Source organism: Pristiophorus japonicus, chromosome 3 (assembly GCF_044704955.1).
Source record: "Pristiophorus japonicus isolate sPriJap1 chromosome 3, sPriJap1.hap1, whole genome shotgun sequence".
Classification (NCBI taxonomy): domain Eukaryota; kingdom Metazoa; phylum Chordata; class Chondrichthyes; family Pristiophoridae; genus Pristiophorus; species Pristiophorus japonicus.
This window is the reverse complement of record NC_091979.1, coordinates 201607073-201626474: the sequence shown is the minus strand read 5'-3', so window position 1 is coordinate 201626474 and position 19402 is coordinate 201607073. Positions and strand designations below refer to the sequence as shown.

General features: G+C 42.0%; 1 protein-coding gene across 2 annotated transcripts in view; it reads left to right on the top strand.

Moving 5' to 3' along the window:
• LOC139260075 (ATP-dependent 6-phosphofructokinase, liver type-like) overlaps positions 1–19402 on the top strand; it is a 105094-nt gene that overhangs the window by 26135 nt on the left and 59557 nt on the right. For both annotated transcript variants that reach the window (XM_070876204.1, XM_070876206.1), the window contains exons 2-3: positions 1907–1980; positions 18252–18329. In XM_070876204.1, coding sequence (XP_070732305.1) covers positions 1907–1980; positions 18252–18329 — 152 coding nt within the window. The remainder of the gene's footprint in view (positions 1–1906; positions 1981–18251; positions 18330–19402) is intronic.

Genomic DNA, 19402 nt, shown 5'->3' with positions numbered 1-19402 from the left:
AACCCATTCGTCTCTGCACGGACCTTATCGTCGATAGCTTCTTCTGTAAAAGGTGACAGGACGACATGGCATGAGATCATTGTGTGATATCATTGCTAGATACTGTCACAGAGACTGATACAACACATAACTGACAGATGTAATCATGATTATTATGATAATTATCATTCTTTACCTAAAGACTTATAACGTGACCGCAGGCTTTGAGTAAAACATTCCCGTTAAAAGTGAAAAACCTCACATCTGCTGATAGTCACTCATGACTGTTACAAATCAAATTATATAAATAGATTAAATGTAATACTTACTCTTGCGGATCCCACAAGGTCGTACCGTCGTTTGCGGCATTGGTTGCCCTCACGCACCTCATTGGTCGCCGTCAAGGCCACCTCTGCTATCTCGGTCCATATCTTCTGGCAGGCCTTTATGGTGGGCTTCCCACGCCCTCCCTGTGTCAAATCACCCCAGTGTGACTCGACCTCCTACAGGAGGGAGGCATTTGCCTCGTCCGAGAACCTCCTGGCTCTTTTGCGCCCTCCAATGTGCTCCTCTCCCACCTTATTGCTCTCTCCAGTGTCCGTCTCCACAGCGTGCTGTGATGCCTCCTCCTCTCCCTCCATTATAGACCAAATTCGGGCAAATATGTAGCTGGTAACAGCTAATTTTTGTTTCCTATTTGTTATAAGCTCTAAACTCTCCCTCATTCCTCCAAAAGCAGCCACACCACACCCACACACACCTTCAGTCCCTCTCAGCTCCCTCTCTCTCTCTCTCTCCTCTTCTGTGCATGTCATGATGACCCTTGACCTCCTGAATCGTGGGAATCGAGAATTGCCATGCCATTGCTAAGGACGGTTACACTTTACGGCAATTTCAAAAATGGAGACTAAGTGCTTTGAGAATGGGCGAGAAGCCGGCGATCTGAAAACCCATTTTTACTGCCCGCGCTGGAAATAAGGTCCATTTTTGGGCGATATGCACAAAAGTGTAAAATCTAGCCCCATGACCCTATTTGAAGACGAGCAGGGAGTTGCCCCGGTGACCTGACCAACGTTCCTCCCTCTGCCAACAATACCAAGACAGAGTAGGTAGCCATTCATTTTTTTGTGGTTTGTAGGATCTTGCTGTGCACAACTTGGCAGTGTTTGTCTACATAAAAATAGCCATTTTACTTGAAAGTAATTCTTTGTATATTAGAACGCTTCTAACAGGTGTGTTAAAGCACAGTATAAATGTTTTTATAGATGCCAACAGTACAATGATAGATTTAACCTTCCCAGTGTAGAATCTGTCTGGAGAGAGCACTTTGAGCTTATAACATCAGGTGAAGTACTAACAGAGGCAGATCTGCTACTGCTGCTGGATGCCATTTGAGACCATGAATTAAAAGCACCGTGTAGGAAGCACATTAAAATATATTGACAAATGGGGGTTTCCTATCTTATTGGTACCAATACAAGCCTAGTAATAACAATGAACATAATAGTTCACTTTTATTTAATTATATAGAACAGAAGGTTGCCATTCGGCTCATCGTGCCTGTGCCGGCTCTTTGGAAGAGCTTTTCAATTAGTCCCATTTCCCCAGCTCTTTCCCCATACCCCTGCAAGTGTTTCCTTTTCAAGTATTTGTCCATTTGAAAGTTATCATTGAATCTGCTTCCACCACCCTTTCAGGCAGTGCCTTCCAGATCATAACAATTCACTGAGTAAAAAAAATTCCCATCTCCCCTCTGGTACTTTTGCCAATTACCTTAAATCTGTGTCCTTTGGTTACCTGCCCTCCTGCCAGTGGAAGCAGTTCCTTTATATTTACTCTATCAAAACCCTTCAGAATTTTAAACACCTCTATTAATTCTTCCCTTAATCTTCTCTGCTGTAACTAATTGTACTTCTTGTACTTACAGGTATGAATGCTGCGGTGCGAGCAGTGGTACGGATGGGGATCTATGTGGGAGCTGATGTTTATTTTGTGTATGAGGTTAGTGCCCTTTTTGTGCTAATTGTCTAATACTGAGGTTTGAATGACCATCGGGCAGGACGAAGTCCTGTTATTAACTCTCATTTTATTTGACTGTCTTTGTTTGCAATGAAAACGGATGGCCTGGCCTTGGTCTCTATCTCCCTGGTCTGTTGTGGTATTTTGTCTATATAAGGTAAAAGAAAGTTTAAACTGGAGAGGAGAGGTGCTTCAGGAACCGTCTAAACCAAGGTTAAATACACAGTAAACAGTTTAGTTGTAGCAGAACTTCTTATCAGATATTTCAGTCCCTTTCCCTTCTGCCGCCCTCTCTCCTGAGGGTGCGGTTTCCTGGGTGCAAGTCACCCCCACCAGCAGCTAGACCAAATTACCATTCTTCATAGATGAGCCTAGAAAGCGAGTGCTAACAAATTATTCCCAGTGGAGGGCATAACGGCTAAGCCTGATCCTGTCCTGGTGCAAAGTCACACACGTTCTTCCGGCAGAGGAGCTGAGAAAACGATCAGGAACAGCATCTCACGTTTACATGTAGAACAGGAACTACAATTAATGTAATTCATTAACTGACTTAAGTGCTTTAGGGGGTCCTGAAAGGTGCTAGATAAGTTCTTGCTTTCTAATTGACTAGTTTTTTTAACTTGCATTCCCTGGTGTTTAAGCTTTCACACTAGTGAACAATTTACCTGGATCAATATTCTCAATCCCTTCATAAGTTTGAAAACTTCAATTAGGTCACCTTGACACCTCCCTTGCAACAAATTCCTGATCCCTGGAATCATCTTGGCTTTTTTGCCTTTGTCCCCTCTGGAGCACAATTTCGCCCTTCCTAATGATGAGGTCACTGACATTCCACATGGGTCTGACCAATGCCTAAAATAGCAACAATACAAGCTCTTTGGATTTGCACTCTGTCCCTCTACTATTGCAACACATTCCCTTATTTCCGTTTGTTTTTAACTTGCAGCTTGGATTGATGGTTTTAAACAGTTATCCATTATAACACTCTTCCTGAGAGAGTATGTATGTGATAAATCGACATATTCTCCCACTTTTGATTCGTTACTCCCATAACTAATTATCTAGGGCCGACAATTGCTAGAAACTAACAATATGTTAAAGACGCATGCAGTTATTAAAGCACTATTCAGCCATCAAGTTCAGGGAATTAAGCGATACGCCATGAGTTACAAATTTCCAGAACTTTCTGGTTGAATTGCGTCACTCCACTGTTTGCTTCGTACAAACAGCATCTCGCCCCTAGTCTCCCCATTACTTTTAAGAACTTGCTGCATTTGCACATTAATTGACCATTAAACTCATGGCAGAAAGTTAGGGCTGGAAATTAACAGCGTAAGTAACTATTAAACAACATGATAATTGCTAATGCAATGCCAATCAACCTCTCTGGCCCATAAAGGGAATAATTTAAACACTTCAATCTCATTTCTGCACGTAGAAAATTGTTGTTAGAGATTCTTTTTTAAAATGTCAAATTTAAAATAAAATTTTTCCATTCTGTCTCTTTTTTTTCTCTCTCTTTTAATCCAATCTTTCTTTCCCTCTTTCTGCATCTGATTTGACACTAATTCTATTTCCTATTCCCTTCCATATTTCCTTCTCCGTCATTCCTGTTTCTTTCCCAATCCTTAAACCTCATTGGTTAACGAGATAGACTGTTAGTTCTGACATTCACAGAGGTCCTAGATGGCACAGTTGCCCTCGCCACGTCGTTAATCAGCTCGCACTTCCAACTATTTACCGTGCCAAAATAATTACGAGCTGAAGGGTGAAGAAAAAAGTCTCACTAATACCGTACACTGTGAGATGCCTCGTTCCAGCAAAATCCAGCCCAATATTATGCATTAATTGGTCCGGTTTGCTGAAAGACTCAAATTCTGAATCTGGTGGCACTATTGCTCATTATTTGGACTGTCTTTTATTACTTATAAAATGATGCCATAAAAAATGACATTTAACTAAACTCTTACTGTGAGGAAATTCACACAGTAGGGCCGTATTGTTTCTAATCTCGTATAGGTCTGTAGTCTGGCTGTGTTTTACTTCGTTCCTCCACACCCCTCTCCACAATCTATCTTATTTGCAGTCTCTACTTGTGCTGCTCTGCACAGAAAACCGTGGTGCAGATTGTTCGGGTTACAATCAAGAGCTGGTTCTCCAATTTCATCGACCAACAGACACAATCACAATCCTCACAGTGTGCATAGAAATCTCAGAATCCTGTGAAATTGTTCAGTTGCCATGAAGCTGTTGCCTGGCTCATGGGTTGAATGCAGGAACTAGAGGCACTGGAGAGGATACCAGAAAGATTTACAAGGATGATACCAGAAATGCGAGGGTATACCTATCAGGAAAGGATGATAAGGCTGTATCTCATTTCTCTTGAAAAAAGAAAGTTGAGGGGTGACCTAATAGAGGTCTTTAAAATTATGAAAGGATTTAATATAGATACAGAGAGAGTGTTCAACTTGTGAGGAAGAGCAAAACTAGAGGCCATCAATATAATCTAGTCACCAAGAAATCAAATGGGGAATGCAGAAGGAACTTCTTTACCCAGAGAGTGGTGAGAATGTGGAACTCGGTACTACAGTTAAAGCAAATAGTATAGATGCATTTAAGGGGAGGCTAGATAAGCATATGAGGGAGAAGGGAATAGAGGGTTATGCTGATTGAGTTAGATGAGGAAAGACGGGAGAAGGCTCAAGTGGAACATAAACGCCAGCATGGACTTGTTGGGCTGAATAGCCTATTTCTGTGCTGTATATCCTATGCAGACAGGCTAAGTGAGTGGGCAAAAATTTGGCAGATGGACTATAATGTGGGAAAATGTGAGGTTATCCATTTTGGTAGGAAAAATAAAAAAGAAAATTATTATTTAATTTGGGAGAGATTACAAAATGCTGCAGTACAGAGGGATCTGGGGGTCCTTGTACATGAAACTCAAAAAGTTAGCATGCAGGTACAGCAAGTAATTAGGAAAGAAAATTGAATGTTGGCCTTTATTGCAAGTGGGATGGAGTATAAAAGCAGAGAAGTCCTGCTACACCTGTACAGGGTATTGGTGAGACCACACCTGGAGTACTGTGTACAGTATTGGTCTCCTTATTTAAGGAGGGCTATATTTGCATTGGAGGCAGTTCAGAGAAGGTTCACTAGGTTGATTCCTGAGATGAAAGTGTTGGCATATGAAGACAGGTTGGGCCTATACTCATTGGAGTTTAGAAGATTAAGAGATGATCTTGAAGCATATAAGATTCTGAGGGGGCTTGACAGGGTAGATGCAGAGAGGATGTTTCTTAGAACTAGGGGGCATAGTTTCAGAATAAGGGGTCGCCCATTTAAAATGGAAATGAGGAGGAATTTATTGTCTGAGGGTTGTGAATCTTTGAAATTCTCTACTCCAGAGAGCTGTGGAGGCTGGGTCATTGAATATATTTAAGGTGGAGATAGACAGTTTTTTGAAAGATTAAGGGAATCAAGGGTTATGGGGAGAGAGCAGAGAAGTAGAGTTGAGGCCAAGATCAGATCAGCCATGATCTTATTGAATGGTGGAGCAGGCTCGAGGGGTCAGATGGCCTACTTCTGCTCCTATTTCTTATGTTCTTATGTAATGTAATCCTATGTAAACTAATTTGGCAGGGGGAAGAGAATCAGAAAATAGCAGAGAGGAACAGAAATTAGATCTGAGGACAGACAGATATAAGCAGCAATAAAATTAGAAATATCCCAAAAATTGCAGGGACCAGATTGCGGAAAATAGCAAAAATGACAAAGGAAGTATTAAATTGTATGTACGTCAATGTCTGTATAGTGTAACTAATATGGTTGATGAACTGAAGGCACAAATTGCTACATGGGGTTATGACGTGGTTGCAGTAACAGAGACATGGTTCAAGCAAGGCCAGGAATTAATATTCCTGGTTACCAAGTATTCAGGAATGATAGAGAAGAAAAAAGTGGAGAGGACGTGGCAGTATTGATTAAGGATGATGTTACAGTTCTAAATAGAAATGATTTACTAGATGTTCGAGGATGTTCTATTTGGCTTGAGTTGAGTTGAGTTGAGTTGTTACATTGTTGGGAGTTTTTTTTATAGAACTTCAAACATTGAGAAGGAGATAAATGAGCAAATTTCAAAGGCATGTAACAAAAATAGAGTAGTAATATTAGACAGTAATTACCCAAATATGGACTGGTAAAAACAGTGACCACTACATAATTCGGTTTAAAGTAATTATGGAAAGAGACCAGAAAATATCGAAGGTAAAAATGCTGAACTGGGGAAGAGCTCATTTCAGTGATTTAAGAAAGGACCAAGCACAGGTAGATTGGCAAGGCGATTTCAGGGTAATGCTGTAACAGAGCAATGGAAAGCATTCGGGGAAGAGATAGTTCAGGTAAAAACTAGGCATATTCCTTTCAAGGGAAAATTTGGAGCATCAAAGCTAATGCGCCCTGGATGACAAGGAAATAAAAGGTAACAGAAAAAGATGGCTTATGACAAATGCCAGGCATAAGATTCAGTTAATAACCAGGAAGATTATGGAAAGTATAGAAGGGAATTGAAAAAGTTAAGAGAGGTTACGAGAAATGATTAGCAGGCAACATTCAATTGAACCCTAAATATTTTATAAACATATAGGCCGAAATTTTCTTTACCTTGCTGAGCTCTACCATGCTGCAGAAAATGAACTTGCCTTAATAGGGCCTATTAACTGTTACAATGGAGCAGGTCTGGTGACGTCATTCATAACGCGCTTTCAGTCGAGATCCTTAATGGGACCATGGCCACGTTAAATTTTAATTTTAATCTAGCATAGTGGGTATTGAATCTTCACTCTACAATAATGTAATAAAAGTTATATATGGGTGACAAAGAAATATTTAAATAATATTGTCATTAAGTAATATGATGCCATCTACAAACACAATCAAGAACATAATTTTAAAAATCTATTAATTGTGAGGTTATTGATGCTTTGTCACAAATCTACAGATGTGTATCTGTAACTGGTACAAATAAAAGATATGTGTGTGTATAGGTAATGTTCAAAATTAAGCAGATTTTAAATGTAATTGTAAAGGGGTAAATTTACAATCTTGTGCAAGTTCAGCGGAAGAGCTGCAGAATACCAGTGCAAGTGGTCCTTACGATGTGTTTCTGGGATTTCTGCAGCTCTTCCATTGACGTTAACAACGGACTAGTGAAAGAACCTCCGCAGAAATTCACATAAGAAATAGGAGCAGGAGTAGGCCATTTGGCCCCTCGAGCCTGCTCCGCCATTTAATAAGAAGATCATGGCTGATCTGATCATGGACTCAGCTCCACTTCCCTGCCCACTCCCCATAACCCTTTATTCCCTTATCGCTCAAAAATCTGTCTATCTCCACCTTAAATATATTCAATGACCCAGCCCCAATAGCTCTCTGGGGCAGAGAATTCCACAGATTTACAACCCTCTGAGAGAAGAAATTTCTCTTCATCTCAGTTTTAAATGGGCGGCCCCTTATTCTGAGACTATGTTCCCTAATTTTAGTTTCCCCTATGAGTGGAAATATCCTCTCTGCATCCACCTTGTCAAGCCCCCTCATTATCTTATATGTTTTGATAAGATTAACTCTCATTCTTCTGATCTCTAGTGAGTAGAGGCCCAACCTACTCAACCTATCTTCATAACTCAACCCCCTCATTTCTGGAATGAACCTAGCGAATCTTCTCTGAACAACCTCCTACGCAAGTATATCCTTCCTTAAATATGGAAACCAAAACTGTACGCAGTACTCTAGGTGTGGCCTCACCATTACCCTGTAAAGTTGTAGCAGGACTTCTCTGTTTTTATACTCTATCCCCCTTGCAATAAAGGCCAACATTCCATTTGCCTTCCTGATTACTTGCTGTACCTGCATACTAACATTTTGTGTTTCATGCACAAGGACCCCCAGGTCCCTCTGTACTGTAGCACTTTGCAATTTTTTTCCATTTAAATTATAATTTGCTTTTCTATTTTTTTCTGCCAAAATGGATAACCTCACATTTTCCCACGTTATACTCTATCTGCTCTAAATTTTTGTCTACTCACTTAGCCTGTCTTTATCCCTTTGCAGTTTTCTTTTTGTGTCTTTATCCCTTTGCAGTTTTCTTTTTGTGTCCTCCTGACAATTTGCTTTCCCACCCAACTTTGTATCATCAACAAACTTGGTTACATTGCAATCGGTCCCTTCATCCAAATCATTAATATAGATTGTAAATAGTTGAGGCCCCAGCACCAATCCCTGTGGCACCACGCTAGTCACTGTTTACCAGAAAATGACCCATTTATCCCGATTCTCTTGTTTTCTGTTAGCCAATCCTCTATCCATGCTAATATACTACCCCCAACTCCGCAAACTTTTATCTTGTGCAGTAACCTTTTATGTGGCACCTTATTGAATGCCTTCTGGAAATCCAAATATATGATAGCCACTGGTTTTCTCCTTATCCAACCTGCTCGTTACATCCTCAAAGAACTCCAGCAAATTTGTCAAACATGATTTCCCTTTCATAAAACCATGACTCTGCTTGATTGAATTATGCTTTTCCAAATGTCCTGCTACTGTTTCCTTAATAATGGACTCCAGCATTTTTCCAACAATAGATGTTAGGCTAACTGGTCTATAGATTCCTGCTTTCTGTCTGCCTCTTTTTTTTTTAAAAGAGGCGTTACATTTGTGGTTTTCCAATCCGCTGGGACCTCCCCAGAATCCAGGGAATTTTGGTAGATTACAACCAATGCATCCACTATCTCTGCAGCCACTTCTTTTAAGACCCTAGGATGCAAGCCATCAGATCCAGGGGACTTGTCTGCCTTTAGTCCCATTATTTTACCGAGTGGTACTTCATTAGTGATAGTGATTGTATTACGTTCCTCCCTCCCTATAGCCCCTTGATTATCCACTATTGGGATGTTTATAATGTCTTCTACCTTGAAGACCGATACAAAATATTTGTTCAATGTCTCTGCCATTTCCCTGTTCTCCATTGTTAATTCCCCAGTCTCATCCTCTAAAGGACCAACATTTACTTTAGCTACTCTTTTCTTTTTTATGTATCTGTAGAAACTCTTACTATCTGTTTTTATATTTTGTGCCAGTTTACTTTCATAATCTATCATCCCTCTCTTTATTATTTTCTTAGTCATTCTTTGCTGGCTTTACATAGAAACATAGAAAATAGGTGCAGGAGTAGGCCATTCGGCCCTTCTAGCCTGCACCGCCATTCAATGAGTTCATGGCTGAACATGCAACTTCAGTACCCCATTCCTGCTTTATCACCATACCCCTTGATTCCCCTAGTAGTAAGGACTTCATCTAACTCCTTTTTGAATATATTTAGTGAATTGGCCTCAACAACTTTCTGTGGTAGAGAATTCCACAGGTTCACCACTCTCTGGGTGAAGAAATTCCTCCTCATCTCGGTCCTAAATGGCTTCCCCCTTATCCTTAGACTGTGTCCCCTGGTTCTGGACTTCCCCAACATTGGGAACATTCTTCCTGCATCTAACCTGTCTAACCCCGTCAGAATTTTAAACGTTTCTATGAGGTCCCCTCTCATTCTTCTGAACTCCAGTGAATACAAGCCCAGTTGATCCAGTCTTTCTTGATAGGTCAGTTCCGCCATCCCGGGAATCAGTCTGGTGAACCTTCGCTGCACTCCCTCAATAGCAAGAATGTCCTTCCTCAGGTTAGGAGACCAAAACTGTACACAATACTCCAAGTGTGGCCTCAGCAAGGCCCTGTACAATTGTAGCAACACCTCCCTGCCCCTGTACTCAAATCCTCTCGCTATGAATGCCAACATGCCATTTGCTTTCTTAACCGCCTGCTGTACCTGCATGCCAACCTTCAATGACTGATGTACCATGACACCCAGGTCTCTTTGCACCTCCCCTTTTCCTAATCTGTCACCATTCAGATAATAGTCTGTCTCTCTGTTTTTACCACCAAAGTGGATAACCTCACATTTATCCACATTATACTTCATCTGCCATGCATTTGCACACTCACCTAACCTATCCAAGTCACTCTGCAGCCTCATAGCATCCTCCTCGCAGCTCACACTGCCACCCAACTTAGTGTCATCCACAAATTTGGAGATACTACATTTAATCCCCTCGTCTAAATCATTAATATACAGTGTAAACAGCTGGGGCCCCAGCACAGAACCTTGTGGTACCCCACTAGTCACTGCCTGCCATTCTGAAAAGTCCCCATTTTCTCCTACTCTTTGCTTCCTGTCTGACAACCAGTTCTCAATCCATGTCAGCACACTACCCCCAATCCCATGTGCTTTAACTTTGCACATTAATCTCTTGTGTGGGACCTTGTCGAAAGCCTTCTGAAAGTCCAAATATACCACATCAACTGGTTCTCCCTTGTCCACTCTACTGGAAACATCCTCAAAAAATTCTAGAAAATTTGTCAAGCATGATTTCCCTTTCACAAATCCATGCTGACTTGGACCTATCATATTACCTCTTTCCAAATGCGCTGCTATGACATCCTTAATAATTGATTCCATCATTTTACCCACTACCGATGTCAGGCTGACCGGTCTATAATTCCCTGTTTTCTCTCTCCCTCCTTTTTTAAAAAGTGTGGTTACATTGGCTACCCTCCACTCCATAGGAACTGATCCAGAGTCAATGGAATGTTGGAAAATGACTGTCAATGCATCCACTATTTCCAAGGCCACCTCCTTAAGTACTCTGGGATGCAGTCCATCAGGCCCTGGGGATTTATCGGCCTTCAATCCCATCAATTTCCCCAACACAATTTCCCGACTAATAACGATTTCCCTCAGTTCCTCCTCCTTACTAGACCCTCCGACCCCTTTTATATCCGGAAGGTTGTTTGTGTCCTCCTCAGTGAATACCGAACCAAAGTACTTGTTCAATTGGTCCGCCATTTCTTTGTTCCCCGTTATGACTTCCCCTGATTCTGACTGCAGGGGACCTACGTTTGTCTTTACTAACCTTTTTCTCTTTACATATCTATAGAAACTTTTGCAATCCGTCTTAATGTTCCCTGCAAGCTTCTTCTCGTACTCCATTTTCCCTGCCCTAATCAAACCCTTTGTCCTCCTCTGCTGAGTTCTAAATTTCTCCCAGTCCCCGGGTTCGCTGCTGTTTCTGGCCAATTTGTATGCCACTTCCTTAGCTTTAATGCTATCCCTGATTTCCCTTGATAGCCACAGTTGAGCCACCTTCCCTTTTTTATTTTTACGCCAGACAGGAATGTACAATTGTTGTAGTTCATCCATGCGGTCTCTAAATGTCTGCCATTGCCCATCCACAGTCAACCCCTTCAGTATCATTCGCCAATCTATCCTAGCCAATTCACGCCTCATACCTTCAAAGTTACCCTTCTTTAAGTTCTGGACCATGGTCTCTGAATTAGCTGTTTCATTCTCCATCCTAATGCAGAATTCCACCATATTATGGTCACTCTTCCCCAAGGGGCCTCGCACAACGAGATTGCTAATTAATCCTCTCTCATTACACAACACCCAGTCTAAGATGGCCTCCCCCCTAGTTGGTTCCTCGACATATTGGTCTAAAAAACCATCCCTTATGCACTCCAGGAAATCCTCCTCCACCATATTGCTTCCAGTTTGGTTCACCCAATCTATGTGCATATTAAAGTCACCCATTATAACTGCTGCACCTTTATTGCACGCACCCCTAATTTCATGTTTGATGCCCTCCCCAACATCACTACTACTGTTTGGAGGTCTGTACACAACTCCCACTAACGTTTTTTGCTCTTTGGTATTCTGCAGCTCTACCCATATAGATTCCACATCATCCAAGCTAACGTCCTTCCGAACTATTGCCTTAATTTGCTCCTTAACCAGCAATGCTACCCCACCTTTGAAAAGTTTCCCAATCCTCTGGCCTACCACTAGTCTTGGCCACTTTGTAAGCCCTTGTTTTCAATTTGATACCATCCCTTATTTCCTTAGTTAGCCATGGATGGTTATCCCTTCTCTTACAGTCTTTCCTTCTCATTGGGATATACTTTTGTTGAGAGTTATGAAATATCTCCTTAAATGTTTGCCACTGCTCATCAACTGTCCCACACTTTAATCTATTTTCCCAGTCCACTTTAGCCAACTCTGCCTTCATACCTTTGTAGTCTCCTTTATTTAAGCAAAAAGCAACAGCAAAATACACCCTAAATCACAGACTGAAAAATTAAATGACATATTCAGGGACTGAAAGCAAATTGAATCAGTGGAATGAGTGATGAGAATGAAATTGTTACGATTGATGACAATTTAAAATCATGTGTGACTGGAAATCTCTCCAGCATCGAGTCATTGACCATGCTCAATCAGCTCCGATGAACGGGCCACATTGTTCGTATGTCCGATGCTAGACTCCCGAAACAAGCACTCTACTCCGAGCTACATCACGGCAAGCAAGCCCGAGGAGGGCAGAGAAAACGCTTCAAGGACATCCTCAAAGTCTCCTTGAAAAAATGTAACATCCGTACCGACTCTTGGGAATACCTGGCCCAAGGCCGCTCAAAGTGGAGGAGAAGCATCCGAGAAGGCGCACAACACTTTGAGTCTCTTCGCCGGGAGTATGCGGAAGCCAAGTACAAAGAGCGTATGACAAATTAAGCACCCCACCCACCCGTCCCTTCAACCACTGTCTGCCCCACCTGTGACAGAGACTGTATTGGTCTCATCAGTCACCTTAGAACTCATTTTAGTCTGGAAGCAAGGCATCCTTGACTCTGGGGGACTGCCTAAGAAGAGAACACTATTCAAGAAAGGGAAGAGGGATAAACCAGGCCAGTCAGTCTAACATCAGTGGTCAGGATGTTATTGGAAACTATTATCAGGGACAAAATAAACTGTTATTTGGAAAGGTTTAGGTTAATCAAGGAGAGCCAGCATGGATTTGTTAAAGGTAAATCGTGTCTGATTGACTTGATTGAATTATTTGATGAAGTAACAGAGCAGGTTGATCAAGGTACTGCAGTAGATGTATATATGGACTTTCGGAAGGCATTCGACAAAATGCTACATAGGAGACATATTAAGAAGATGGAAGCCCATTTAATTAAGGGGAAAGTAGAGATATGGATACAAAATTGGCTCAGTGACAGGAAGCAAATGGTAGTGGTGGATGGATACTTTTCGGACTGGGAGGTGGTTTGCAGTGGTGTTCCACAAGGGTCAGTTTTGGGTCCATTACTCTTTTCAATGTTTATTAATGATTTGAACTTGGGTGTAGGAACAGCATTATAAAGTTTGCAGATGATCCAAAACTTGGCAAACATAAGAACATAAGAAATAGGAACAGGAGTAGGCCATACAGCCTCTCGAGCCTGCTCCGTCATTCAATAAGATTATGGCTGATCTGATCATAGACTCAGCTCCACTTCCCCGCCCGCTCCCCATAATCCCTTATCGTTTAAGAAACTGTCTATTTCTGTCTTAAATTTCTTCAATGTCCCAGCTTCCACAGGTCTCATAGGCAGCGAATTCCACAGATTTACAACTCTCTGAGAGAAGAAATTTCTCATCTCATTTTAAAATGGACGGCCTCTAGTTCTAGTCTCCCCTATCAGTGGAAACATCCTCCCCGCATCCACCTTGTCAAGCTCCCTCATAATCTTATATGTTTCGATAAGATCACCTCTCCTGAACTCCAATGATTAGAGACCCAACCTACTCAACCTTTCCTCATATGTCAACCCCCTCATCTCCGGAATCAACCTAGCGAACCTTCTCTGAACTGCCTCCATAGCAAGTATATCCTTTCGTAAATATGGAAACCAAAACTGCACACAGTATTCCAGGTGTGGTCTCACCAATACCCTGTACAACTGTAGCAAGACTTCCCTGCTTTTATACTCCATCCCCTTTGCAGTAAAGGCCAAGATTCCATCGGCCTTCCTGATCACTTGCTGTACCTGCATACTATCCTCTTGTGTTTCATGCACAAGTACCCCCAGGTCCCGTTGTACTGCAGCACTTTTCAATCTTTCTCTATTTAAATAATAACTTGCTTTTCATTTTTTTTCTGCCAAAGTGCATGATCTCACACTCTCCAACATTATACTCCATCTGCCAAATTTTTGCCCACTCACTTAGCCTGTCTATGTCCTTTTGCAGATTTTTTGTGTCCTCCTCACACATTGCTTTTCCTCCCATCTTTGTATCGTCTTGTATCAGAAAACTTGGCTACGTTACACTCTGTCCCTTCTTCCAAGTCGTTAATATAGATTGTAAACAGTTGGGGTCCCAGCACTGATCCTTGTGGCACCCCACTAGTTCCTGGTTGCCAACCAGAGAATGAACCATTTATCCCGACTCTCTATTTCTGTTAGATAACCAATCCTCTATCCATGCTAATATATTACCCCCAACCCCGTGAACTTTTATCTTGTGCAGTAACCTTTTATGTGGCACCTTGTCAAATGCCTTCTGGAAGTCCAAATACACCACATCCACTGGTTCTCCTTTATCCATCCTGTTCGTTACATCTTCAAAGTAGTAGATTATGATGAGGGTAGTTATAGATTTCAGAATAGCATAGACAGGACGGTGAAATGGGCAGAAGCATGTCAGATGGAGCTCAAGGCAAAGAAGTGATACACTTTGGGAGGACTAATATGGAAAGACAGTGTACTATAAATGGCACATTTTTGAAAAGTGTCGCTGAGCAGAGAGACCTTGGTGTCCAGATACATACATCCTTAAAAATGTAAGGCAGGTTGATAAGGTGGTTGTATAGTATATGGGTTACTAGGGTTTATAAATAGACGAATGAAATATAAAAGCCAAGAGATCATGCTATAACTTTATAACTCACTCGTTAGGTCTCAGCTGGAGTATTGTGGGCAATTCTGGGCACCACACTTTAGGAAAGATGTTGGAGCTAAATTTGCAGTCTGACGCTTCCTGCGGGCGGATGCCTATGACCAGCAAAAAATCTACACGCTTGCCTTCTGCCTCGGGATCCACGACTTGCACTCCTGGGACTCTATGCATAGGCCTGTGTAGTGACCCACATATCCCAAGGGTGCATGCAGTTTGCAAACGTCCCGGGATCACATGGGCCAGCCCACCCAATGAAAAAAGTAGATCCCCATTCATGCTTATGGGGATTCCGTATGTACAGAACCCCCATTAGCATGAATGGGGATCATGTAAAAAATACATTTAACATAACAAATACATTTTAAAAAATTATGGCCCAGAAATCCCGGCCTGGGAAGGCATCGCAAAAGGCTTTTCTGATCTGTCAAGTTTCTGGCTTGACAGATCCTCCGCAACTCGGGAACGAGGACATTTGTATGGGCAAGATTGCGGTATTTACCCATATCTTGCCCACAAATGTCCTGAAAACTCTTGTGCCTGATAAAAGCAGACGCATAGCCTATTTTTAAATGCGTAAGAGTTTTAAAACATACAAAAACATAATAAAATAAAATTTTAAAACACATTTTATTGTTTAAAAACCCTCCCCACTATGATATGTTTATTTTAAACCCTAATTTTAAAAAAAACTTTTTTAAAAATCGGGAAAAAAAATTTTTTATGACATAAATAATTTTAACTTAAATTAATGTTAAATATGTGGTGTATTTTTTCTATTTTTTATTAGTGTTTTGGGTGTTTGTGGGGCTTTCTCAATCGTAATAATGGGAACTCCAACTTACGGAGTTCCCATTATTATGAATGAGAAAATACTTTACTTGGATCGGCTGCTCAGAGCCATGTGACTGCAGCTCCAGCTCTGCGGATGTCCTGACATGCATGCGCTCCGACGCGCAGTCACTGGAGGCCTCCGGACTGGGATCGCTCGTGGCAGGTTCTGCTAAGTATGCATATTTTTCCCTTTTTTAGCCGATCGCCTGCGGGAAGCAGCCGACCGGGATTTCCAGGCCTACATATTTAGGGCCCAAAATTCACCACCATTTAGCGCCACATTCTTGGAGGTATCACTGTTTTTTGGAGCTAACTTAATTTTGCAAGTTTCGCCAAGGGTATAACTCCGTCCTTAACAGGTAACGGCCGATTTTTTTAGTTAACATTTTTATAATGTCACTCGGGTTCAAACCCACCCGTAATGCTATTTTTGCAAGTTTCGCCAATAAGGATTTTTTCAAAAACAGCGCTGGGGACCATTTTGAAAAACCTTACCTTACCAAATCAGAGTCAGATAGAAATCGGTGGTACAGACGCCATCTTGCTTATCGGAGATTTATAGGTTTTGGAGGGAGGGTACAAGACTTATGTTAAAAATGCTTGTTTGTGCGGAGGGAAAAGGGAAACTTTATTGCAGTAAATTGCGAGTTGAAGTTCCACCATCGAACCACTGCTCACCGGGCTCGAGGCACACAGGGTCAGAATGCCGGCTGGCAGGATTGCTCCCTCAGCCGGACACAGGAGCTTGGCACTCCAAAGAAACCCTGGGAGGAGGTGGAAGCCAAGCCGGGAAAGGGCAGCAGGGGGGAGCCTTTCAGCCAGGGATAGGGGCGCCAACATGGGGCCTTTCGGCCAGTGATAAGGGTGGCAACAGGGGGCCTTTCGGCCAGGTATAGGGGCGGCAACGAGGGGCCATTCAGCCAGAGTTAGTGGTGGCAATGGGCAGTCCTTTCGGCCAGGGATAGAGGTGGCTATGCCAGGCCATTTGTGAGCCGTCAGCTGCGATGGGGAGTTTCAGCATCAAAACACTCCCAAGGCAGGTACAGCATGGATACAAAAGCAAAATACTGGATTCTGGAATAAAAACAGAAAATGCTAAAAATCTCAGCAGGTCGATACGGGAAAAATCAGCACAGGTTAGCTACAGAGTAAAGCTGTACAATTACATGTTATCCTGGAAACCTAAATGCTTGGGCATGTGCAGAACAGGCCTCCGTTTTTTGGCGCTATCAATTAGCTCCACCCACAGAAGCTAAAGTCTTCCTGCACGGCACCAAATTCAAACACAAAAATGGCAAAACTTCGGGGTTTTTTTGATGCTACTTCAGCTTAAAAAATCGGCTGTTAATCTTAAATAGCGCCAAACAAAGGCAATGTGGAATTATGGGCCCATACTTCAAATGAATTAAAATACAATATAATTAAACATTTAAAACAAAAAATTTATTTTTTGAAAAATAAATTTAAATGTTTTAATAGGGCTAAAAATAACCTTACCTTACTGTACATGTGTTTAATGTTTAAAAGAATAACATTTTCTTTTTGTGTTTTTTAAAACACTTATTCTGGTAAAAGCAGACCTTGTGCCTGCATTTACCAGGTGTAAGAATTTCACTGGGCAGAAGTTGGACAAATAACTCTGCCCGCGGAGGCCCATTTCCCGGGGATGAGGAGGATCTGTCGAGAATGTTTGACATCGCAAGTTCCGGGTTTTAGCGCAGGCGCATCATACGCGCCCGTAGGGGCCATAAATTACGGCCCGTAAAAGCATTAGATAGTGTACGGAGGAGGTTTACCAGGATGTTACCAGAGATGAGAGACTTCAGTTATAAAGAGAGGTTGGAAAAGTTAGGACTGTTCTCCTTGGAACAGAGATGGTTAAGAGGTGACCTAATAGAGGTTTTTAAGAAGATGAGGGGTTTTTGATTGAGTAAATGGGGAAAAAATCTTCTCTCCTGGTGAGTGTGTCAATAACTAGAGGTCACAGATTCAAAATCATTGGAAAAAGATTTAGAGGAGTGATCAGGAAAATATTTGGTGGTCAGGATCTGGAATGCTCTGCCTGGCGGAAGCTGATTCTATAAATAATTTTTAAAGGGAGTTGGATAGGTACTTAAGAATGAGGAACTTGCAGGGTTACAGAATAAAAACAGGGATGTGGGACTAAGCATGGCTGTTCTTTCAAAGACCCAGCGCAGGCATGATGGACCGAATGGCCCACTTCTGAACTATATATTTCTACGATTATATGAACCGGCACTTGCTCATTGGGAATGACAGCAACCATTTGCATTTATATAGCACCTTTAACATAGCAAAATCTCCCAAGGAACTTCACAGGAGCGTTATCAAACAGAATTTGATACCCTGCCACATAAGAGGATGTTAGGACAGATAAAAAGCTTCTTAAAATAGAGAGGGGTGAAGATGTTTAGGGAGGGAATTCCAGAGCTTGGGGCCCAGTCAGCAGAAGGCACGGTCACTAATGGAGGGATGAAGAAAATCGGGGACGTTCAATGTTGTAACGGGCACACCTTTCTTTCTGCAGGGTTACGAAGGGCTGGTTGGCGGTGCGGAATACTTAAAGTTAGCAGACTGGGACAGCGTTTCGAATATCATCCAACTGGTAAGCTGTAGGTTTCTCTTTGTTCTATTTCTCTTTAGACCTTGCACACAAACGCCCTGATTTAGAAAAAGAAGTTTAATATAGTTTCTGTGAGTGAGCATTTTTTAATTGCTTTGTATATTCATTGATCACTGTTAAACCTCTGCAATAGGAAGCGTGTTTAAAATATAGCAGAGAGCAGCCTCATATCTGCAACATTGGGCCCATGACTGAGAAACCCAGATTCAAAATCGAGGGACATTTTACCACTAAGCAAGTGTACCAGTCTTGCTACAACCGAACGTCCAAGGACTCTGGTCAACCTTTATTGGTGAAATATGAATCCAGACCTGTGTTGGTATCACTTTCAAGTCTGTCATTAGAAAGGACAATCTGTATACTGTTCTCTAGTAAACTAATCCATCCGTCTGCATAATCTGTCATCACGTGGCACAATCTGTGGTGGGCACAGTGGACATCGGGTGAATGACCTGTGATGGGCACACTGGCCGTTGGGTGAATGATCTGTGATGGACATAGTGGGACAATCCACCTCCAGCTAGATCTGGAGTAGTCACAATTAATATGGTCTATCTGATTTAACAGTTGGTGAATCTTGCCCAACTAAATGGTGAAGGAAGTCGGAGAAAGGGCTGATCGAGGGTTGAGCCTAGACCTCAGGTCAGGAGTTAGCTGGTCAGCTTTTTGAACAACTGGCTCTCCTTTTGAGTGCACTCGTTCATGTTTATGTGTTCTTCTTGCCCTCTTGTATATATCTCCCTCTTTCTGTACATCTTGTAATCTATCTCTACCTCAGGTTGCCTTCATAATGAGATTGTGTCATTCTGCCTTATAGTGAGAGAGTCCCATCTGTGGTAAGGTTGTCCTGTTTCTGGCATTGGATGCTTTGTGCAATTGCAGGGTTGGTTGGGGCGGGAGTTGTGCTGCTTGTATGACATGTCTTAATGTGGCTGCACCTCACAGCAGCAGCCTCTCTTTGGTAGAAGAGCTGGTGGGTTGAGGCTGAGTTTTTGATTGCATGCTTCCGTTAACTGGGTGAGAATGGCTCTTCTTTTCATAATTTGGAAACTCTA